General features: G+C 32.8%; 1 protein-coding gene across 6 annotated transcripts in view; it reads left to right on the top strand.

Annotated features, from left to right (window-relative positions):
• LOC7477023 (probable nucleoredoxin 1) overlaps nucleotides 1–25,302 on the top strand; it is a 102,231-nt gene that overhangs the window by 19,655 nt on the left and 57,274 nt on the right. For 2 of the 6 annotated variants that reach the window (XR_008060212.1, XR_008060211.1), the window contains exons 1-5: nucleotides 620–785; nucleotides 1,035–1,514; nucleotides 1,596–2,075; nucleotides 2,206–2,720; nucleotides 10,057–10,253. Coding sequence is in view for 4 of the 6 variants with exons in the window: in XM_052456043.1 (XP_052312003.1) it covers nucleotides 699–785; nucleotides 1,035–1,514; nucleotides 1,596–2,075; nucleotides 2,206–2,720; nucleotides 10,057–10,189 (1,695 nt within the window). In the remaining 2 variants the exon portion in view is untranslated. Of the gene's footprint in view, nucleotides 1–619; nucleotides 786–1,034; nucleotides 1,515–1,595; nucleotides 2,076–2,205; nucleotides 3,060–6,721; nucleotides 6,765–7,067; nucleotides 7,251–8,382; nucleotides 8,863–8,943; nucleotides 9,418–9,541; nucleotides 10,393–25,302 lie in introns of those variants that run through there. The other 4 variants (XM_052456043.1, XM_052456044.1, XM_052456046.1 and 1 more) reach the window with 4 other exon arrangements.

Genomic DNA, 25,302 nt, shown 5'->3' with positions numbered 1-25,302 from the left:
ATCTTTGGGCTAACAACAATGAAAAGGATTCCAACTTTGTCGAGTTCTAAACATGAAGAGGAAGGAATTCCACAGGAAACAAGAACAAAAATCAGATCGATTAAACAAATTATGATAATAGATGTCAAAGAAGAGAGAGATTATGATTTTTAGAAAGAGAAAGTAGGACAAGAAAGAGAGTGTGAGTATATGATCTGTTATTCAATTAATTTTCTCATATTTATAGATAAAGATAATTTGGATATTTTATCATTTTTAAATTTTTATTTTATAAAGAATGTAAAATATAATTTCAAAAAGTACTAGGGTAAAGTGAAACATAATGAAATCATAAGAGGTTTTTTATAATTATCTCTTAATAAAAGAAGAAACCTAGAATTCAGATTCTTGAAAAAAAAAAGGTAAAAAGTGAAGAGTGACTAAAAAAATAAAAAGAGAGAGAAATTAAAAAAAAATGAATATGTTTTTTCTTTTTCCTTTTCTTTTTCTTTTTAAATAAAAAAAGCAAGAGGAGGTGTGTTCCACGTGGATTGATGTTTTTGTCATCACCATCCAAATTTACATGTCATCGTTGACGTATGATAGTTCACTCGGCGTGCTGTGCAAGTAACTTAAAAGGAACCATCCCAGTTTGTCCCAATAAATAGCGTTTGGAATCGACAATTGTTATAGCCTTTTGAGTAGTTCATCACTTAACAATGGCCAACGAAGACGTTTCGCACGACCTTTCATCCCTTCTTTCGTCGGAAGAGAGGGACTTTCTCATCCGCAACAATGGTGACCAGGTACTGCTTTTAGCTTATGGATTTCTCTGGTCTTATGCGATCCACTTCTACTTGTCTTATTAAACTTGCAGGTTTTTCTCGTAATTAAGATGGATATCATGTTTAAATTAGACTGCGAGCCTTGCTGAAGAACAAGTTTATGACCAATTTCTAGAGCTTTTATGATTAAGAAAAGCCTCAGTTTTTGTTTACCCTCTTAATTTATGGGCTAATGTTTTTTTTCTGATTATGCTCGACACTAATTTTTAGGTGAAGGTCAGCAATTTGGTTGGGAAGATTGTGGGATTCTATTTCTCTGGTTCGTGGTGCGGCCCATGCCGTAATTTCACTCCATTGTTGGTAGAAGTCTATGAACAACTATCATCCAAAGGGGACTTTGAGGTGGTCTTCATTTCTTCTGACGGAGACGATGAATCCTTCAACACATACTTCTCCGAAATGCCTTGGCTTGCTATTCCCTTCTCTGATACGGAGACCCGCCAACGTCTTAAGGAAGTGTTCAAAGTAAGAGGGATCCCTAGGCTTGTCATTTTTGATACTAATGGTAAGGTTTCCTGCGATAATGGAGTCAGACATGTCAAGGAACATGGCGTGGATGGGTATCCGTTCAACCTTGATAGACTGAATTTCCTTAAAGAGCAAGAAGAGAATGCTAAGAAGAATCAAACCATAAGCTCTATCTTGGTTTCCAGCTCACGTGATTATGTGATTTCAAATGATGGAAAAAAGGTAGATGTTTGATTCAATTAGCTAGTTTTGAAATTGAATTGATGATGCCATAATTGACATTTTTGCTATCTGTAATGGCAGATCCCTGTGTTGGACCTTGAAGGAAAATTGGTTGGCTTGTATTTTTCAGCCCATGCTCATAGGATGTGCCGTGAATTCACTCCTAAACTAGTGGAACTGTATAAGACGCTCAAGGAAAAAAGAGAGAACTTCGAAGTAGTCCTAATATCTCTAGACGACGAAGAAGAAGACTTCAAAGAGAGTTTTGAGACAATGCCTTGGTTGGCATTGCCTTTTAAGGACAAGAGCTGCGAGAAGCTAGTGCGGTATTTTGAACTTAGAACCATTCCTAATCTTGTCATAATTGGCCAAGATGGGAAGACTTTGAACCCAAATGTAGCTGAACTAATCGAAGAACATGGTATTGAAGCCTACCCATTTACACCGGAAAAGCTTGACGAGCTAGCTGCAATTGAAAAGGCAAAACTGGAATCGCAGACGCTTGAGTCAGTTTTGGTTAATGGGGAAAATGATTTTGTGATTGACAAAAGTGGCTCCAAGGTAATGTTTTTTGTTCTATGCTAACCTCGCATGTTGTTATTGCATTACTTTCAATAACTTTCTTATTATCACGAATTGAATTCATTAGCTAAGGTTTTTTATATTATTCAAATGGTTTGCTCTTGATTAGGTCCCAGTGTCTGAACTAGTTGGAAAGAACATTCTTCTTTACTTCTCAGCTCAATGGTGCCCTCCATGTCGTGCCTTTTTACCCAAGCTAATTGAAGCATACCACACAATTAAAAGAAAAGACAATGCATTTGAGGTGATCTTCATCTCAAGCGACAGAGATCAATCCACCTTTGACGAGTTCTATTCAGAAATGCCTTGGTTAGCCCTTCCATTTGGTGATGGAAGGAAACAAATCCTGAGTCGGAAATTCAAAATTCAAGGCATTCCTGCAGCTGTAGCGATTGGCCCAAGTGGCCGGACCATTACCAAGGAAGCTCGGATGCACTTGACAGCTTACGGGGCAGATGCTTTTCCATTTACCGAGGAACATCTAAAGCAATTGGAGGAGGAGCTTGAGGAAAAGGCAAAGGGGTGGCCAGAGAAAGTGAAACACGAACTTCATACTGAGCATGAGCTGATACGTACTAAACGCAAAACATATATTTGCGATGGCTGTGGGGAAACTGGAAATAGGTGGTCTTTCTATTGCAAACAATGTGACTTTGATCTTCACCCTAAGTGTGCTTTGAAGGAAGATGAAGATACTGGAATTGAAAAGGGAAAGGAAGGATGGAACTGCGATGGAGATGTGTGCCGCAGAGCTTAAGCAGGCAAGCGCTGCTTGTGTCTGGTTTTATGGGCTTTCTGCTGTAGTAAGTATGCAATGGAAGATGTTTGTTGCATGTGTGTGAATATAGTGGGGATGTCTCTCCTGTTGTCGTTATGTATCTAAGAAGTGTGAGGCTGAAAGGGTTTTCATGTCCTGTATTTGGATACGAAAAATAAATAAACAGCTCTGTGTGTTTTTGTGAATCCTGTGACCCATTTGAAACTTGGGAATCCATGGTTGATGGTTGTTCTCATAGCTCAATCACTTGATATGAGGTTTTTGTCATTCCTAAAGGAAAATGCTATGCATGATGCCATTGTGCCGCTCTCTTTGTTTCTATGTGGCTGGATGAAGAAACAGCTTCACCTCAGGAGCAAATATTCCTGTAATTGTAATGCTGATTAAATACAAAAACTGGGCTGATTGTGACTTAACCAACATTATACAATGAAACCATTGTAACTCCACCGTAAAAGAACTAGAATTTCCAATCCAAGCAACTGGATAGTCATTTCCCCCCCTCTTTGCCTTCTCAAATTACTTGTTGAGGCGGATTTCAGAATCAAGAAAGCAGCATTAATTCGAACTCAGAACTAAGAAAGACAAATGAAATCCCAGCAGGTGGAAACTGGGTTCATGGCAGTTATTTGGAGGGTGGACACCTGCGTTTGTTGATGAACATGTCTGCAATCAATTAAACCAGAATCACGGGCAGGCTATTGCTTGTATCAGTTCATGGGACGCAAAGGACAGATAGGATTAGTGGTGAGCTTGGAGAAGTTAGCAAAGCCAACAACTACACCAAGACCACAGGAAAAGATTTCCGTAAATTTAATGCTTTTCTATTTGCTTAATTCTCGTGACACCATATTATTTGATGCCTCGAAAGAACGAAAATATCATCCATGTGATACATCCACAATTCAAGCAAGCACACTGCCAAGAAACTCGGCGACAACAATCAAGCACGCTGCCAAAAAGTTTGAAGCCATTGAAAAAACCTTCGCTTCTATGGCCCATTAATTATGTTCAGCTTATTTACTTTTTCATGTTCAAATGCGTGTTTCATGTTCTCGCTGTTTCTTTTTGCCACGTTCCATAGCTTCCCACCACTGAATCTCATGTGCTTTAAATTTGCCTTCGCCATGACAGCCACAAAACCTTATCAATTGTTGCAGTCTGAAATGGCATATTCTGAAATCACTTACTATCTCTGACCATCTCGTGTATGGACCCCTCTACGACGGAGGAAGGACACTGCTGGGCTCTTACCTTACGACGGGGGAAGAACACTGCTGGGTTAGTATAGACCCTCCAGGTTTTGGCACAGCTGCAGAAAACAAGCTGGAACTCTTACATCACTATTGATAGGTGATGGATTCTAAATAAGGTTTAGTTTTGGTAATTTGGCATCCTCACGCACAAAACAATTCTGAATGGTTGATAATTTAGAACGAAAGATTTTCAGTCCAATTATCACGCTGAACTAACTAATAACACTCCATTCATTCAAAACTAACTTGGGAAAACATCTAGGTTATAGGTTTATCCAGTCAACCTCTTACTAATATTATAAAAAGAATATTATAATTTTATTTTAAAATAAAATAAAAATTAAATGATATCTAATAAAATAATATTTCATTTATATTCTTAATAATTTAAGTATTTACTAAAATAATATCCTTGATGTGTTTTTAAATAATTAATTTTAATGAAATAAATTAAAACTCAAGGATAAAGATTCAAAAAATAATAAAATAGAGGCTAAAAACAAACTATGTTTGTGGGGCCAAGTGACTCGGCATGCTTATCCAAAAGATGAAAGAGCCATTTTATTTTTTCTTTGATGGATGACATAGAGCATGTTTGGCAGTGTGGTTGTTAGTGCTTTTCAAATAATTTTTCGTGCCAAAATACATGCCAATGATGTTTTTTCATTTTTTAAAAATTATTTTTGACATCAGCACATCAAAACGATCCAAACCATACAAACCATATTAAATTTTAGTAAAAAAAAAAAAAAAATTCAAATTTTTTAGGAACGCAGCCGCAGCCGCGTTCCCAAACATGCCGATAGTATTTGTCCTTTATTGTTTTTTTTTTAAATAAAACAAATGACAATCATTTGCTTGCTTTTTTTTTTCCACATCATTTGCTTTATTTTTTATTTTGTAACAGAGAAGTGGTTGAAGAATTGGGTTGGTGTTTTTTATTTAAAATTTTATTTTTTAATATGTTTTTATCTAAAAACATCTCATACATACTTTTAGATTTTCTTTAAATTAATCTATCAACTAAAAAGATACTCTAAAATAATTTTAAAACACAAAGTTTAACCTAAAAATAATTCTCTCAACCTTGATCTATCTTTTTTTTGACAATATAAAACTTAAAAACATTATGGTAGCACTTTTCTTGTCAAGAATAACACATTGACACACATTTTAGCTATTTTCACAAACAAAACCTTGTCAGTATATGTGTTTCTCTCTCATTCGTTATTTTCAATGAATTTTTATCTTTTTTCTAAATCTCATAGACTGAAATGTGATTAAAATAGAGTTTTGGATCAAAACATAAATCTTTCAAAGTAAAATGATGTGAAATGAACATTTATCAAATAAAAAAACCTTAAATTCTTGCTCGCTGTCAATTTTGGCCCCCTAAATCTTAAATTTTTGTATGCAATAAAATAGAATTCTATTTTGTAAAATCCAACATCACCCTAATGTAAAGACATTTAATTTAAAAAAATATATAGAAAACCAAAAAAAAACCAACCAATAAGTCCAAATTCTCGATTAATGAAATGTCAAAGTTAAAAAAAATTAAAAAAGTGTTTGGTTCCTATAATGAAAAAAATTTCAGAAAAAACTATAGCACTATTTCAATCCGTGATTTTTTAAGTTTTCGTCCACGGTGCAACAACACTAAACTAACAACATCTCTTGGTTTTATATTTAATTTAATTTCATAGTTTTATGATTCATAAATGAGGGAATATTTTATTTTTTTAGTTTTGTTTTATTTTTATAAAATTATTTAAAAAATAGATTAGGATATCTATTGGATACCTACGAATGAAGAAAGTCATCTACTTAACCTGATTTAATCAGGATAAAATTGAAAGCGGATAATGAATTTGAACATTTTAGAGTGGAAATTCATTAACTTCCCTCACTTACAATTAATTGACTAATTTAATTACATTTGGAGTGTTCGATAAAGTATAATGACATATATGTATAGTGCACTTTTGAGTGTGGAAAAGTCACGACTTATGACAACGTATTGCATTTAAAAACTCTTTCTTTTTCCCGTGGAAATATAGGTCTCTTTATTGAAATAGAGTCATGATGTGGCTCAAATACACAATATAATTTTATTTATAATTATTAAATATATGCAATATCATTATTTTTAAAATATAGGTCTCTTTATTGAAATAGAGACATGTATATAGTTTGTTTGTTTGTTTGTTCGTTCATTTCAACTATGCTTTACATATGATTATTGATTTGTATTAGAAAAAAAATTTGATAGAAAAATTCATTTTCAAATGCATCAAAAACAAAAGAGAATAATTTTTTAATTAAAAAAACCAATTAAGGATTTTTTTGTATCAAGAAATATAAAGATTTTATTAAAAAGATAAAACACAAAATACATTTAATAACAAACTCAAAAAAAATTATCAAACCATGGATAAAACTAGAATACAAAAAAAAACAAAAAAAGGAGATTAAAAAAAAAAAAGCAAGAGGAGAGTTGTAGAAGCACGTGATAATGCGAATACCACTTCAGCAGACCTACGTCATAATGTCTTCGTCATCACCCGATGCCAGCCATGTCTTGAAGTCGTCGTTGACAAATTAGAAAAATAATATCCTAGGCCGGGCGTGCAGGTAATTTAAAGGAGCCTTAGCCTGGAAGTTCCATTACATGAAGAGGTTTTTGGGCTAACACTAATGAAAATAACTCGAACTTTGTCGAGCTCCAAACATGAAGAGGCAGGAATTCCACACAACACATAATAAACAAATTTTTTATAATAATAAACAAATTATTATAATGTCTTCGTCATAATGCTAATACCAACAACTTCAGCAGACCTACGTCATAATGTCTTCGTCATCACCCGACGCCAGCCAAGTCTTGAAGTCGTCGTTGAATTATTAGAACAATAATTTCCTAGGCCGGGCGTGTAGGTAATTTAAAGGAGCCTTAGCCTGGAAGTTCCATTACATAGCAACTGGGATTGGCAATTGTTCTAGCCTTTTGAGTAGTTCATCACATAGCTAACTATGGCCACCGAAGACGTTTCCCTCGACCTTTCAACGCTTCTTTCTTCAGAAGAGAGGGACTTTCTCATCCGCAACAATGGTGATCAGGTACTGCTTTTAGCATATGAGTTCCTCGATCTGATCTTATTCAATTCTACTTCTTCTTGCCTTATTATAAGTTCAAGTCTACTTCTTCTTGTCTTATTCCGCTGTAGGTGCTCGTACTGTTAATGTAAGTTCACGGCTTGGAAGACTAAATGGCAGACGAAATGTAAGGAATACTTTCCATCTCCCTTAGCCCTCTTTCTAAGACATAGGTGCTCGTATTGTTAATGTAATTTTTTATAATATCATTTGTCTTTATTAATTTAATTTGTTATTATACCATTAATTTCGTTTGTATTAATGCAAGTTTAACTAAATTTTTATAATATGAACATTATTTTTATTTCATTTTTTTATTAGTGATGCATTTATTTTTAATATTAATTTATGTTGGTTATATATATTCTATAATTTTTAAAATATCTATAAATAATTAATTAAACAAATTAAAATTCATAAATAAAAAATTAATTTAATAAAAATAATATATTCAGCAACGGAAAATCCGTTGTTAATTTCGTGAATCAGCAAATCCGTTGCTGACAATCAGCAACTGATAATCCGTTGCTAGAATTAGCAACGGATTATCCGTGAATCAGCAACGGATTATCTGTTGCTGAAAAATCAATAATGACAAATCTACACTAGATTTTATCCGTTGCTGATTCTGTTACTAAATTATTTTAGCAACGGATTTTAGTATTATCTGCAACGAAATAATCCGTTGCTAATTAATTCATTTTTTAGTATTGCTTGTTGTGCAAGTAACTTAAAAGGAACCTATAATACATAGCATTTGGAATCGGCGATTGTTCTAGCCTTTTGAGTAGTTCATCACTTAACAATGGCCAACGAGGACGTTTCGCACGACCTTTCATCGCTTCTTTCGTCGGAAGAGAGGGACTCTCTCATCCGCAACAATGGTGACCAGGTACTGCTTTTAGCTTATGGATTTCTGTTTTTCTCGTAATTAAGATGGATATCATGTTTAAATTAGAGTGCGAGCCTTGCAGAAGAACAAGTTTATGACCAATTTCTAGAGCTTTTATGATTAAGAAAAGCCTCAATTTTTGTTTACCCTCTTAATGCAAGGGCTAATGTTTTTTTTTCTGATTATGCTCGACACTAATTTTAGGTTAGGGTCAGCAATTTGGTTGGGAAGATTGTGGGATTCTATTTCTCTGGTTCATGGTGCGGGCCGTGCCGTAATTTCACTCCGTTGTTGGTAGAAGTCTATGAACAGCTATCATCCAAAGGGGACTTTGAGGTGGTCTTCATTTCTTCTGACGGAGACGATGAATCATTCAACACATACTTCTCCGAAATGCCATGGCTTGCTATTCCCTTCTCTGATACGGAGACCCGCCTACGTCTTAAGGAAGTGTTCGAAGTAAGAGGAATCCCTCATCTTGTCATTTTTGATACGAATGGCAAGGTTTCATGCGATGATGGGGTCAGCACTGTCATGGAACATGGCGTGGATGGGTATCCGTTCAACCTTGATAGACTGAATTTCCTGAAAAAGCAAGAAGAGAATGCTAAGAAGAATCAAACCATAAGCTCTATCTTGGTTTCCAGCTCACGTGATTATGTGATTTCAAATGATGGAAAAAAGGTAGATGGTCCATTCAATTAGCTAGTTTTGAAATTGAATTGATGATGCCATAATTCACGTTTTTGCTATCTGTAATGGCAGATCCCTTTGTTGGACCTTGAAGGAAAATTGGTTGGCTTGTGTTTTTCAATCCATACGATGTGCTGTGAATTCACTCCAAAACTAGTGGAATTGTATAAGACGCTCAAGGAAAAAGGAGAGAACTTTGAAGTAGTCCTAATATCTCTAGACGACGAAGAAGAAGACTTCAAAGAGAGTTTTGAGACAATGCCTTGGTTGGCATTGCCATTTAATGACAAGAGCTGCGAGAAGCTAGTGCGGTATTTTGAACTTAGCACAATTCCTAATCTTGTCATAATTGGCCAAGATGGGAAGACTTTGAACTCAAATGTAGCTGAACTAATCGAAGAACATGGTATTGAAGCCTACCCATTTACACCGGAAAAGCTTGACGAGCTAGCTGCAATAGAAAAGGCAAAACTGGAATCGCAGACGCTTGAATCAGTTTTGGTTATTGGGGAAAATGATTTTGTGATTGACAAAAGTGGCTCCAAGGTAATTTTCTTGTTTTATGCTACCTCGCATGTTATGCATTACTTTCAATAACTTTCATATCATCACTAATTGAATTCATTAGCAAAGGTTTTTTTTATCATTCAAGTGGTTTGTTCTTGATTAGGTCCCAGTGTCTGAACTAGTTGGAAAGAACATTCTTCTTTACTTCTCAGCTCAATGGTGCCCTCCATGTCGTGCCTTTTTACCCAAGCTAATTGAAGCATACCACACAATTAAAGGAAAAGACAACGCATTCGAGGTGATCTTCATCTCAAGCGACAGCGATCAATCCACCTTTGACGAGTTCTATTCTGAAATGCCTTGGTTAGCCCTTCCATTTGTTGATGGAAGGAAACAAATCCTGAGTCGGAAATTCAAAATTCAAGGCATTCCTGCAGCTGTAGCGATTGGCCCAAGTGGCCGGACCATTACCAAGGAAGCTCGGAAGCACTTGACAGCTTACGGGGCAGATGCTTTTCCATTTACCGAGGAACATCTAAAGCAATTGGAGGAGGAGCTTGAGGAAAAGGAAAAGGGGTGGCCAGAGAAAGTGAAACACGAACTTCATACTGAGCATGAGCTGATTCGTACTAAACGCAAAGCATATGTTTGCAATGGCTGTCGTGAAACAGGACATAGTTGGTCTTTCTATTGCAAACAATGTGACTTTGATCTTCACCCGAAATGTGCGTTGAAGGAAGATGAAGATACTGGAAGTGAAAAGGGAAAGGAAGGATGGAACTGCGATGGAGATGTGTGCCGCAGAGCTTAAGCGGGCAAGCGCTCCTTGTATCTGGTTTTATGGGCTTTCTGCTATAAGAAGCGTGCGATGTAAGGTGTTTGTTGCATGTGTGTGAAGATGTGGATGTCTTTGCTGTTATTGATATGTAATTAAGAGGTGTGTTGCTGAAGGATTTTCATGTCCTGTATTTCGATACGAAGAATAAATAACCGGATTGGCTAAGTTTATGTGAATCCTGTGACCCATTTGAAACTTGGGAATCCATGGTTGCTTGTTGTTCTCAAATCTCCATCACTTGTTATGAGGTTTTCCTCATTCGTAGAGGAAAATGCTTATCATTCCTATTGTTTTAATCATATTAATCCAATATAAAATGACTAAGCATTTTTTTCTTCCGATGAAAAAAAAATTAATCCTGCTAGCGCGTGACATGGCATGCAGGCTACCAATCTAGTGGCGATTAAAACTTAAATTTCAATCATATGTTAAAAAATCAAACCATACCTTTTTTTTGGCGAGGAAAGTTAGTTACTTTAGTGTTTAATCCCTTCAATTTCTAAAGAACATGAGACTATTAACTAGTTAACCCTATTAACTAGTTAACCCGCCCTTCGTTAAAAATTTTCAACATAAAAAAGAATATACATACATTGCAATGTGTTTTCTAATAGAAGAAATAGTAATTGTGAACTCCAAACTTATAGCACTCGTCTAATAAAATTGATGCCATCGTGCCACTCTCTTTGTTTCTACCTGGTTGGATGGAGAAACTTCACCTTTAGAGCAAATATTCCTGTAATTGTAGCAGTAACCCTTCTTCTCTTGTTATTGTGAATCTCATCTTTCGTAAAGGGACGTAAGCCCAAGCTGCGTGGTGGATCCAGCGCTGTTTGGAATAGCTTTTTAAACTGTGTTTTTAAAAATATAAATTGTTTTTTTAAAATAATTTTTTTATATTTTTTTCTATCATTTTAAATTTTAATATTAAAAATAATTTTTTAAAAATAAAAAATATTATTTTCATATAAAAATATTTTAAAAAATAATCTCCACAGTAATACTATACACACACTATAATTTGATACTAAATAGCATGCTAGCACATTATCACGAGTTTATAAAATAAATATGTTTGATGGTGTTATAACTGCGAATAAATATTAAAAAAATAAAATCAATAAAGATAATTTTAGAAAAAATAAAACAAAAAACATAAAAAAAAAGAAAAAAACCAATAACTATTTAAAGAGAATTTATTTTGATGCATATGATTATTATCAAGTCACATTTGATAGAAAATAGACTACGTTAAAAATCTAATCAAGAATTCTCTCGATATCTTTGAGAATTTAATTAACATATGAATTATATCGAGATTTGTGTTAAATGTTTTTTTCTAAGACTTAAGAAGCTTTGGATGACTGGAGCTGGAAGTACATTTTCATGATTTATTTTTCTCAATAATTTTTTTTACATTATTGGTAGTGGAGGCATAGGTTTTTATTTTACATTATTCTTGGCCTTCATCCTTTCCTAAGCTTCCTACGGAAGATGCCATGTACATAGTTTGTTTGTTCGTTCATTTCAACTTTGATTTACATATGATTATTGATTTATATTAGAAAAAAAAATTTTGATAGAAAAATTCATTTTCAAATGCAGCAAAACCAGAAGAGAATAATTTTCTAATTAAAAAAACAAATTAAGTATTTTTTTTAATCAATAAATATAAAGATTTTATTAAAAAGATAAAAGCACAAAATACATTTAATAACAAACTCACAAAACAATTATCAAACCATGGATAAAACTAGAACACAAACAAAAACAAAAAAAAGGAGATTAAAAAAAAAAAGCAAGAGGAGAGTTGTAGAAGCACGTGATAATGCGAATACCACTTGGTCCACTTCAGCAGACCTACGTCATAATGTCTTCGTCATCACCCGACGCCAGCCATGTCTTGAAGTTGTCGTTGAATAATTAGAATAATAATTTCCTACGCCGGGCGTGCAGGTAATTTAAAGGAGCCTTAGCCTGGAAGTTCCATTACATAGCAACTGGGATTTGCAATTGTTCTAGCATTTTGAGTAGTTCATCGCATAGCTATCAATGGCCACCGAAGACCTTCTTTTTTTTTTTCTTTTTTTTTTTATATTAAGCTGTTTAGAAATTTAGTTTTATTTTTTTTTAAACTGTGGATTGTTACAGTCTTTCCCCACATAATTTTTTTTATTATGGTTTTTTTTTTAAATTATCTTTGTCGCGGGGTGCGCGAGCGCCGGTGCGATGTCGTCTGGCGACAAAGAAGGCTTTCTGTCGTGCCTCCTATGTGAGGTGTGTTAGGAAGATTTTTTTGGATTTAATCATAAAATTATGATTAAGATTCAGGAGTCGCCACCTAGTATTATGGTCACTAGGAACCTATGGTCTGCGAGAGTCTGAGTAAGGGACTGGTTGTGCAAGGGGAAGACGCATCACACCTAGTGCACCCTACCTAAGGTAAGCTGCATTATTGTTTGATTGTTTTTTTCCAAGTTGGGTTTCTATTCGTTGGTCTTTTCTAAGGCTCAAGGCAGATCTCGTTTCATGAGAAAGTCTCTACCTTATTGGGTTAAATCCTAACCGTTTTAAAGTCTGAATTTTAGCATCGTATTTTTACACCTTGTATCTTTAATACTTGAGGGTGTATTTTATCGTGTAATTTTACACCCATAAATATTAAAGTCTACATCTGGACCCTAAAAAAATTAGAAAAAGGTTTTTGACATGTTGACCAAATCCTAGTGGATAATCATAAATTGGTTACGATATCCATTTTTGGATTTTTTAAACATGAAAAAGATGCAATTTTTGTTTTCATTTTTTTATATGAAAAATATGCTTGGAAAAATTTTAGGATTTGGCCGTATGCAATAAAATATTTTTTCTTTTTTAGAATGTTTTAATTTTCTTTTTTTTGAAATATTTCAGAGAAAACCAGGTATTTTAATACAGGATTTGTATTTTACAGTGTAAATATACAACCCGATATTATGCAAAATTGGTAAAAAAAATATTTGAGAAAATCACAATTTTTTTCAAAGGATTTTTGAAATTTTTTTGGAATTTTTTGTTTTTTTTAAAAGAAATATATAATATAATATTATATATTAAATAAATATTATTAAAACAGGTGGGCTGGGCCGACCCAGATGACTGGGCCAGACATAAACCCAGAAACAGTGGGCCGATATCGGCCCCAAAAAGATTGGGCCGATATCGGCCCAACATACTTTCTTTCTCTCCTTTTTGGGGGCCGGGCCGGACCCGGCCCAAACATTTGGTCTGGGCCAGAACTGGCTTGACCCAAGTGAAATGAATTATGTGCAGAACGTGAACAGTAAGTTCACGTTCTATATGCAACTTTGCAGTTGCAGCCCGCGGAGTGGAGCGGGAGGCAACCTTGCGGGGGGGAGAAGCAGTTGATGTCACCGACCTGGAGTGAGGTTGGAGGTGGTCCGAGTAGTCGCCCTGAAGCTGGTGGCGGCGTCTGTGGAGGAGTCGGTGCTGCTGTTGCCGATACTGGAGAAGAAAGAAAATGAAAATGATGGTGTTGATGGGCTGCTGCCGTTGTGGAGGAAAAAGGAGGTGCTTTCGGTGGAGAGGAATAAGTGTGGTGGAGAGGGTGGAAGACGAGCTGGTGGCGGCGTGGCTTGGAGTCGCTGAGAGCACGGTGAGAGAGAGTGTAGAGAGAGAGACTTGTTGCAGAAAAAGAAAAAAAAAACTAGGGAGGAGGCTGGTTTTTTTGTCAACTTTGGACTCGATTTTCTCCTCCATCAGGCCATCAACTCCGCCTCTATTTATAGGCGGTGGAAGAGGGCAATCTTGTCTATACCGGGAAAAAATTTCAGCCTTGATTCTGTTGGGAAGGATCCCAACCGTTGGTTCAAAGTAGCCTCCCTGAGTTGTCAAATCTGCAGGAAAAGGCTGCCTGCATTGACCTCTTCACGCCGTCCCCGGTGACGCCGTGTTGTCATTCATCCTGCAACGTTCACATGGGGTTGTAGAGGAACTGTAGGGGATCCGTTTCGTGCAAGTTGTGTTCGATTTGATGGAGAAATCAAGCAATAAAAGAACCTGCAAGACCTAATATTTTTAGATCTTAGTTTTTTTAAAAAATTTTGGGTCAGGCGTTGCAGTCAAACCCAAAACTCTTTATCCTTTGAAAATGTTATGTACAAGATCAAATGACCACAAAAGGGAAATCATTGAAGTAGCCCCAGTGGATAGAGGTTGCTTTTGGTTTAAAATTTAGGCATCTCAACTTGTAGATGGAGAAAGTACTGCTATTTTAAAGAAGTTTCTCCATAGCTACCAGATAAGGAGACAATGGCGCAAAGAAGCACTGCTTTGTTTTTTCTTCCCCTCAAAATTGTATGCAGTCTTCGTTCGACAAAATTCAATACTGATTTCTAGCAAAAGGAAGAGAACAGGGTACTGATTTGTGATCCCTTTTGACTGTGGATGACTAGTGTTCTTTAGAATCTCAATCTGTGTTTTGAAGCCCTTGTCAACATGAATATTTTCTTGTTGCACGTTGTGAACTTGACACGAATGGATTTTATGTAGAAAACAAAACCCATGCAAGGGTGTATCCTCTCTCTCTCTCTCTCTGTCGGAGAAATGCAAGTTTGATCTTTATGTTCTTTGTTTAGTTGTTTCCTGTTGGGATCTCGTATTTCTGCTGATGTACTCCCTCCACCCATGCAATGATGGTGGAAGTCCAAATGCAGTTCTAGAAAGTGAAAAGGAAATAAAATAAAAAAACATAGCTACTGGATCAATAATATTAGAATTACTAAAAAAATTTTTTGTTCCTTCAAATATAGAGATATATTTAATTTTAGTTGTAAAATCTATTTTGATCTTTTATTTAAAATTCTTTCAACTCATAGCATCATTATTATGTAGAATATAATATAATCAAATTAAATTTTTATTTTCAATATTTAATTAAAAACTAGCATTTAAATAATCATGAATTACTAGCTCTTTTCTTTCATAGATTAGAAAAACATTTTAGTTATTTTTCAGTACTTAAGATTATTATTAACTATTTTTCTATTACTTTTACATGGATTAGATTTACGTTTACTCATTATGCTCAAAACATAAGATACATTTGATCTTGTACATAACATTTTCAAAGGATAAAGAATTATAAATATTATTTTTGCGTCAGGCGTTGCAGTCAAACCCAAAACTCTTGGATATAGCTTTACAGAAAAACCTAATATTTTTAGATCTTAGTTTTTTTTTAAATTTTATTTATATATAAAAAAAATTAACCCGCATCATCGCGCGGGTCATGTAACTAGTAATACTCTAAAATGTGTGGGGAAAGTCCCCATATTTTTTTCATTTTTTTTGATTTGTTTTACATGTTTTTTTTTTCCAAGATTGTCTTCTTTTTATTTTATTTTTGTGTTTTTTTTATTTTTCCCAACATTTATTTTCATTTTTTTCCTTTTTTTGGGTTTTACATGTTTTTTTTCCTTTTTTTCCCCAAGATTGTCTTTTTTTTTGTTTTTTTTTTGTTTTTTTTGTGTTTTTTTTCAAAATTATATTTTTTGATTTTTTTTTTAAATTGAGCTGGTTGAAAATTTTGCTTCATAGTTTTTTTAAAAAAAAACATTATGGATTGCTACAATGTTTCCCCACAAGGTTTTTATTTTGCTACAGTGCTTCCTCACATGTTTTTTTTTAAATTATCTTTGTCAATTTTTTTTAATATTGAGCTGGTTGAGAATTTAGCTTTAACTTTCCCCGCATGTTTGTTTTTCTATTTTTTTTCATTTTTTTTTGCTTTGTTTTTTCCAAAATTGTCTTCTTCTTTCTTTTCTTTTTCTTTTTTTTGTGTTTTTCTTTTCAGAATGGTTTTTGTCGATTTTATTTTTTTAATATTGCGCTAGTTGAGAATTTAGCTTTGTAGTTTTTTTCTTTAAAATATCGTGGATTGCTACAGTGTTTCCGCACATCGTTTTTTTGTTCTTTTTTATGATTTTTTTTCCAGAATTGTCTTTGTCGATTTTTTTTTCATATTAAGCTGGTTGAGAATTTAACTTCATAGTTTTTTTTCTTTAAAACACTGTGGATTGCTACCGTGTTCCCCCACATGATTTTTTTTTATGATTTTTTTTTAAAATTATCTTTATCGATTTTATTATTTTAATATTGAAATGGTTGAGAATTACAACTGTAGATTTTCTCAGGAAACACTATTTGCTATAGTGTTTCCCTGCATGATTTTTTTTCATTTCGTTTTTTTTTGTTATGATTTTTTTCAAAATTATCTTTGTCGATTTTATTTTTTTAATATTAAGCTGGTTGAGAATTTAGCTTTATAGTTTTTTCCTTGAAAACATTGTGGATTGCAACAAGTTTTCTCCATATGATTTTTTTTTTTTTTTTATGATTTTTTCCACAAACCCACGACAATGCACAAGCTCGCGGTATCGCGCGGACATGGCATCTAGTAGCTTTTTAAACTATGTTTTTAAAAATATGAATTGTTTTTTTCAAAACAATTTTTTATTTTTTAATCATTTTAAATTTTAATCTTAAAAATAATTTATAAAAAATAAAAAATATTATTTTATTATATTTTTATATAAAAAATAATTTCCACAGTAATCCAGTACACACGCTATTGTTTGATATCTAACATATTAGTCTGTGCTCCGCAGCGTGTCAAAAAGAATTTTTTTGTCAAATGTAGAAATTGTTTTAAGTGTCTTGGGTCTAGTGCAAGCCAGATCCAATAGCATTGAGTCTGACAGAAAGACCCACAACTTTTGGGCCTTGCTGATTAACAGGACCCAACGCTGATAGATTCAGCTGTCAACAGAACCCATCGTCGATGGGTCTAGTTTCGCCAGACCCAAAGCTTTTGGGTCTTACTGGTACTGGACCCAACGTTGATAGGTGTTGGGTGCTGCTGGCAACAGGATCGAAGCCAATCAGGTCCTGCTATTGGGTGTAAAAGTTGGCAGAAGGACCCAATCCAATCAGGTTTATCTATTGGGTGTAGCTGCGGAGCAACACCTAATAAATAAAGGTGTGGTTGTGCAGCCATAACCAATATCTCTGGGTCTGGCTGCAGAGCCGCACCCAAATCCTACTTATAACCGTCTTCTCCGCGTAGATGATGATGATGATTATGATGATAATTGATTTTACCCTTCAAATCAAATCTATGTTTTTTTTAAATAGTAATGAAATTCATTGCAAATTTAATATATTAATGAATTTAATAAAATTTATAATATTAATAATAATATTAAATTTATTTGGCCCAAGTTTTTATAGTTTTTAATCCCTTTAAATAAAATTTATTATTTTTATTTGATAGTAATAATATTGTTTTTCAAATTTATTAATGATGATAATAATAATAATTTTTAATTTTACCCTTCAAATCAAATCTATGGTTGTTTTTCAATATTAATGATATTTGTTTTCAAATTTATTAATTATTATACTAATAATATTAACTATAATAAAAATAATAATATTTAGAATATTAATAATAATGTTAAACTTGCCTGACCCAAGTTTTTATGTTTTTAATCTCTTCAAATAAAATTTATGGTTTTTCTTCAATAGTAATCATTTTTCTCTTTGAATTTATTAATGATAAAAAGAACAATAACAATAACAATAATATAATAATAATATTTCCTCTTTACCCTTTAAGAAAAAAATAAGAAAAAAGAAAAACACATTACAGTATTGGGTTCTGCTGGTGGCAAGACCAACACTTTTTTATGGGTTTTGATTGCCGCAGGACCCAAAGCTGATGGGTCTTGCAGGATCCAACACTAATGGGTCCTAAAGGACCCAGCACTATGGGATCTTGCAGGCAATAGAACCTCACGCCAATGGGATCCTACTCGCAACAGGGTCTCACGCTATTAGGTCCTGGTGGTAGCAGGATCCATTAATCCGCCGTAATTTTTTACTTACAAACAACAAAGATAACGCGTTTTAATATAGAAAATAAAAATATGTACATATATAATATAATATATAATAAGTATAATTTTTTTAGAAATAATACAAAAATATAAAAAGAATATTAATTTGAAGTAAAGAAAAAAAATAAAAATTTTAAAATTTCTTGGGTCTCACTACTCAGCCAGACACAATCTCAATATAGTTTTTTTTAAAAAAATATTTATAATATTAATAATAATATATAACTTGTCTGACCCAAGTTTTTATTTTTTTTAATCTATTCACAAAACAATTATGGTTTTTCTTCCACAATAATAATTTTTTAAAAAAATTTATTAATGATGATAATAATAATAATAATAATAATAATAATAATAATAATTTTTAAGTTTACCCTTTAAATCAAATCTATAGTTGTTTTTCAATATTAAATTTGTTTTTCAAATTTGTTAATTACTATATTAATTATAATAAAAATAAGAATATTTCTAATACAAATAATAATATTTTTAATATTCATAACAATATTAAACTTATCAAAGAGTAAGTGGGTCTGGCTGCAACATCAGACCCAAGAGCTTTGCGCCCCTTATTAATGTTAGACCCAAGAGCATTGGATCTGGCTGCAATCCGAACGCATTAAAGTTACAGCATCATTGGGTCATGCTCGGCAGAATGACCCAGTAGCTGGGTACCCATCTGGGCCCAACATCATTGGGTCATGCTTAACAGAAGGACCCAACAACATTGGGTCTTGCTAGGCAGGTGGGGCTGGCAGCAGGGCCACTGCTGCTGGGCTCTGGTGGCAGCATGTTTTAACTTTAATGGGTCCAGCTCGCAAGAGCATTGGGTCTATTTAAAAAGAAAGACCCCTGAGCTTGGGGTCCGTCCTTTCAGCCAGACTCAACGCTCTTGGGTCTGGCATTGCAGCCAGACCCAAGCTTTGCTCCAAACACCTAACCCAAATATGGTGGGTCAGGCGCGGCTGCAAGACCTAAGGGACTTGAATCCGCGCTCTTGCCTCTCCCAAGCAACTTCGATCATGTGTCCCTTTCGTGCCCCAAGTTTCTCAAGTTTAGAAGGGGATGCCAAACCCAAGTTAATAATAATAATAATAATTTTTAATTTTAACATTCAAATCAAATCCATGGTTATTTTTCAATATTAATGATATTTTTTTCAAATTTATTAATTATTATATTAATAGTATTACCTATAATAAAAATAATAATATTTATAATACTAATAATAATGTTAAACTTGTCTGACTCAAGTTTTTATATTTTTTAATCTCTTTAAATAAAATTTATGGTTTTTCTTCAATCGTAATAATTTTGTTTCTTTGAATTTATTAATGATAAGAATAACAATAACAATAACAATAACATAATAATATAATAATAATATTTCCTCTTTACCCTGTGAAAAAAAATAAGAGAAAAGAAAAACACATTACAGTATTGGCTTATTGGGTCCTGCCCCCAGCAAGACCCAATGCTTTTTGATGGGTCGTGCTGGCCGCAAGACCCAAAGCTAATAGGTCCTGGAGGGTGGCCCATCGCTGCTGGGCAGCAGGGCCCAACATCATTGAGTCATGCTTGACAGAAGGACCTAGTAGCGGTGGGTTCTGCTTGTAGGCAGGGCCCACTGCTGCCATGGGTCTGGTGACGCAACCAGACCTAATCTTAACATAATTGTTTTTAAAATGATATTTAAAAACATAATACCAAAGTATCAAAAGAATATTAATTTGAAGTAAAGAAAAAAAAAATTAAATTTCTTGGGTCTTCCCTCTCATCCAGACACAATCTCAATATATGTTTTTAGATAATATATTTTAAAAATAATACAAAAACATCAAAAAAAATATTATTTTGAAGTAAAGAAAAAAATTGAAATTTTAAAATTTCTTGGGTCTGGCTTCGAGTCAGAGACAATCTCAACATATTTTTTTTATAAAAAATAATACAAAAACATAAAAAAAAAATATTAATTTGAAGTAAAGAAAAAAAAATAAAAATTATCCAAAAAATTTCAAAAAAATTTTGAAACGCAAAATCAAACATGATTTAATTAGAAAATTCAACCCAACTTGAAATGAAAAAAAAAATCATCACCCAACTTTTAATCAATATAATAAAAGTCTCATCAATTTATTTTGAAAAATAAATTTAAATAAGAGAAATCTAATTGTCACTTCCAAGCATTTTTGGTTCCCTGTAAGCCTGTAAGCCAACTGGTTCTAGGAGAAATGCACATCCTATTTAGAAAGCAATCAAATCAAGATAATCCCTTTTCGGTTTCGGATCTTTTCTTTCCCTTGTAATATTGATAAGTATGAATCTCTCTCTTTAAGAGAAAAAAGGGCTTATAGGCTTGTTTATAGCCTGTCTAGTTGCAAAAATGAATTGCTACTGAGCTTGTGTTTTCGATGCTTGCTACACAGTCAAGTGCCTTCAGCGGAAAGGACCCAATCGCCCAGGCTGGCAACGCATATTGGGTCCTGCTCGGAGACCGAGCCCACCGTTGTTGGGTCCTAGTTGCAAAAGTTGTTGGGCATGGAGGCAGCAGGGTCCAATTAAGCGTTGAGTCCTATTATGAGTAGTGGGCAACGCTGTTGGGTCATGCTGGAAGGCAGGGGCCAACGCAGCCATGGATCTGGCTACGCGGCCAGACCCAATTTCAGTATAATTTTTTGAAAAATAATACAAAAATATCAAAAGAATATTAATTTAAAATAAAGAAAAAATTAAAAAAATTTAAATTTCTTGGTTCTCACCTCTCAACCAGACACAATATCAATATATATTTTTTAAAAAAAATTATTTAAAAAATAATACAAAAACATGAAGAAAATATTATTTTGAAGTAAAGAAAAAAATTGAAAAATTAAAAAATTTCTTGGTCTAACATCCCAGCCAGACAAAATCTCAACATATATTTTTTTAAAAAAATACAAAAACATAACAAAAATATTAATTTGAAGCAAAGAAAAAAACTTAAAAATTGTCAAAAAAATTTCAAAGAATTTCTGAAACGCAAAATCAAACATGATTTAATTAGGAAATTCAACCCAACTTGAAATGGAAAAAAAAATTATCATCACACAACTTTGATACAATATAAAAAAAAATATCATCAATTTATTTTAAGAAATAAATTTAAGTCAGAGAAGGCAACGACAAAGAAATTTAATTAGGTATGGCTACTGGGTTTGGAAGCCAGTCGTCCTTATTGATCAATGGTCTTCCATTAATATTCAATGGTGGTGTTATACTGTAGTGAAAAAGATATATATTTACAATGTACAGAGGCATGCGGGATTGAATTCTCACATATGTGATAACATGGATTCCCAATCCATCCACCAAAGGAAATCAATTTTTTTTACAATCTTCGTATGCCGATGTCAGTGATCTTACTACTTTCTTGCATTGATCAACTTTAATTCCTTGTCGACAAAGGAAAAAAGTGCATGTGCGTGCGTGTGTAGATGATAAAGCTGGGATCGATCTGGGAAGGTGCTATAGTGGTGTCCACAGTACAATCAATTTATTTTAAAAAATAAATTTAAATTAGAGAAGGTAACGGCCAAGAAATTTAATTGGGGTATGGCTGTTGGGTCTGGTTACGCAGCCATACCCGTATGAAAAAGGAAAAAAAATTACAGTCTTGGGTCCTACTAGGGCAAGACCAAACTCTAATGGTTCCAGCAGGACCCAAAGCTATTGGGTCCTGCTGCAACGACCCAACAACCCTTTCTGACTTACAAACAGAAAAGATAACGCCTCTGACAGGCGCTACAGACAGTGTCATCCACAGTCAAACACTCTGTGTCCACAGTCAAATACTCTGTTGGGTCTGGCTGGGATGCAGGACCCAACGCTATTGACATGTTTTGGAAGTGTTTTGGGTCTGACTTGTCAACCAGACCCAACAGCGTTAGGTCCAGCTACCAAAGGCAGACCCAACGGCTTTCGGCAAAGAATGTCACACCCCCAGCCGCAATTCTTGACTAAAAACAAAGGAAAGGAACGCTCCCAGGGTGCTACAGTGTCGTCCACAGTGCAAATACTCTATGACATAGTGTCTTTCATAGAACAATGTGTTTGTGTTCATAGTAAATCTCCAGTGTTTTTTCCAAATGTTTTAATATATAGTAAAATAACTATGCAAGTTCATAGTTAATTATGTCTTGATTTACAGTGTGTGTGTCTATATATATAAAAAAATAAATCCAAATAAATTGTTTGTTGATTTATAGTATATTTAATTTTTACGTATTTTAAAAGTTTTGTTAATATATTCAAGAATTAGAGACAAGTCGAGGAAAGAACCTTGACGACATCATAATTTCTGGACCCACCAACTTGATTAAAAAAACACAAAACCAAACTAATATAACAATAAAATAAAGAAGCCCTGACAGGAATTCCCAATTATCAAATGAGACATGACAGTTAAGGAAAGAAAAGAAGCCACTTGGCAAGACATACATGGTCAATAAAGCTCAGATTTCCATCTAAAAAAAATCGTATAAAGAACATCCACCAAAGACTATCCGGCTAGCTGGCTTGCACTCTGCCCCCATGTCATATATAAAAAAATTTAACATTAACCCCTTTCTTTGCTAAAAACATATATTTTTTTAAAAAAGGTAATTTTCTTGAAAATTAAATTTTTAAAAAGTAAATTATTTTTTTGATTTTTGATAGTATCATAAAACAAAAAAATTTAAAAACATTTTCTAGTATTTAACTATATCATGCAAAATGAGCTGGAAAATAAATTATTTTTTTTTAAGTTTATTAAAATAATAAGGAACAAATATTACAAATTAAAAATTTAAATGATAATAAAATTAAAAAAATCTAATTTCATAAATTATCTCAAATAAAATAAATAACAATCAAAATAATAGAGATCAAATCTAACAAATAAAAACATTGAAAGATGATGAAATTAAAAAAATATATAATTTTATAAATTATTTCAAATAAAATAAATAACAATAAAAAAAATAAGGACTAGATTTGATAGATAAAAAAATTTCAATTAAGAAAATGACAAGAGAAAAGCAAATAACAATAATAAAAATAAAGACCAAAATTGATATAAAAATCAAATTAAATCAAATTCTAAATGATGAAATTGAAAGAAAAAAATCAAAACAAAATATATAACAATTAAAAGTTTGAGGATCAAATTTGATATAATCAGCAAATAACAAGACATTTCTAAATTTTTCACAACTTCTAGAAAGTGTTTTCCACCCAAAATAAAAGAAAAACACTTTTCTAGAAACAAAGTTAAATTTTTCTTTGATTGGAAAGTTTTTTTTGTTGATTAATTTTTCTAATGACAAATAAACACAGAAAAGTTTGGAAAATAATTTCTAAAAAACCATTTTTCATGAAACAAACAGGGCTAAAAAAAATATCAATGTTCACAATAATTATGTTTGACAAAGTTGATTTATGTTATTTAGCATATTTGATGAAGATTAATTATTACCTATAAGTTATTATTAATTGTGCCCTAATAATTTACATTTTATGTTTCAAAGGCACTAAGGAAATTTGATGTGTTGATTCTTATTTTGTTGCAAGATTAGTACATTTCTGGTAGTATGTTTGGTTAGTTCTAGTATTATAAGTTTCTACGTAAAAGTTTTGAGAGCTAATGTAACTTATGGTGAAATGACAATGTGCACAAATCTATTACAAGTTTGTTTTCTACCTTGCTAACTCATTTAATAGAATTTATTAGCTACGTGTCCCGCGCTTCGCTGTAAGTTAAATATTTTTATTTTTATAAAAAAATATTTATACAGGTTTTTTCAATGTATTTTGATAGTTCAAAAACTATAACAAATCAAAATGTTGATGCACATAAGTAATCAAATAAACTAAGAATTATGTGCACTAATAAATCAATAAAAAATTATTTATGACATCTAAAAACAAAACTTAAAAAATCGAGAGATAAATGTAGATTAATATATTGAATCGTGAAAAATAATACATTAAATTGATTGAATAAAAAAAAAGAATAACATGTAAAACTACACACATTAAAAATATCATCTAAATTTAAACATTTTTTATTTTCAAAAACATATTTTATCTATATAAAAAATAAAAACAAAACCATAGATGAACCAAAAAAACCACTCCGAAAATTAAACACATAACAAAAAAAATCAATATTATTTAAAAGAGGCTCCCTGAGCAAAAATAAAAATAAAAATGAGGTTCTGTACATTTTTTTAGTTTTTATTTTTTTAACCGGTCACGTCACTTTATTTTTTTTAATTGCATTCTTTAAAGTTATATTTTTATTGCACCCATAGTTATCAAACCCGGCCCAGGAGCCGAGACCCGGATTTCACGGGTTGACCTGGGTCAACTTGGAAAAATTTTAAAAAAATATATGAGGTTTTAATATTTCATATGAAAAAAATTAAGAAACAATCTGTGTGGATATAGGCTATACATGTTGTAAATAATTAAATTTAAAAGATTATTTTAAAAGATTTTTTATCTCACATTTAAAAGATATTATCATATTATTTTAAGTTGAAGTATTTAAATCAAAAAGGTTTTTTATCCCACATTGAAAAAACATAACTTTTTTCTTGTAAACATAGAGTATATATACTACAGTGCTTCAAATCTCACATTAAAAAAATAAAAACATTCTTCTAGTATTTATATAGTGAACTTTGAAATAAGTTATAACCAACTAAAAAATATGAAAGAAAAGGATCTCTAGTTAAGAGAAAAAATATATTTTAAAAAAACAGGTATCTATTGAGTTTTACTGGGTCAATCAAATTCCGAGTTAACCTAACAAGATGACCGGTTTTATTTAGGCCAATTACAGACCTGAATTTTAAATTAAATATACCTAACTAAGGTCCTAGATTACCCGGATCTTTGGTTGACCTGCAGAGGCAAGCTCAATGTGATAATTATGAGGGTAATTATACCATACCCATGAATTGGAACTGGCTTGCCTGTTACACCTAATCCATGCCTGATGATCCAAGATGCTTAGACAAGCAACTATATGAGACCCAATGTTATGGCTGCTAGACTAAATCCTTGCCTGACCCAGCTGTATAAACTAATAAGGTAAAAAGTGAA

This window comes from Populus trichocarpa, chromosome 10 (assembly GCF_000002775.5).
Source record: "Populus trichocarpa isolate Nisqually-1 chromosome 10, P.trichocarpa_v4.1, whole genome shotgun sequence".
NCBI lineage: Eukaryota > Viridiplantae > Streptophyta > Magnoliopsida > Malpighiales > Salicaceae > Populus > Populus trichocarpa.
This window is presented reverse-complemented; position numbering and strand designations above follow the sequence as displayed.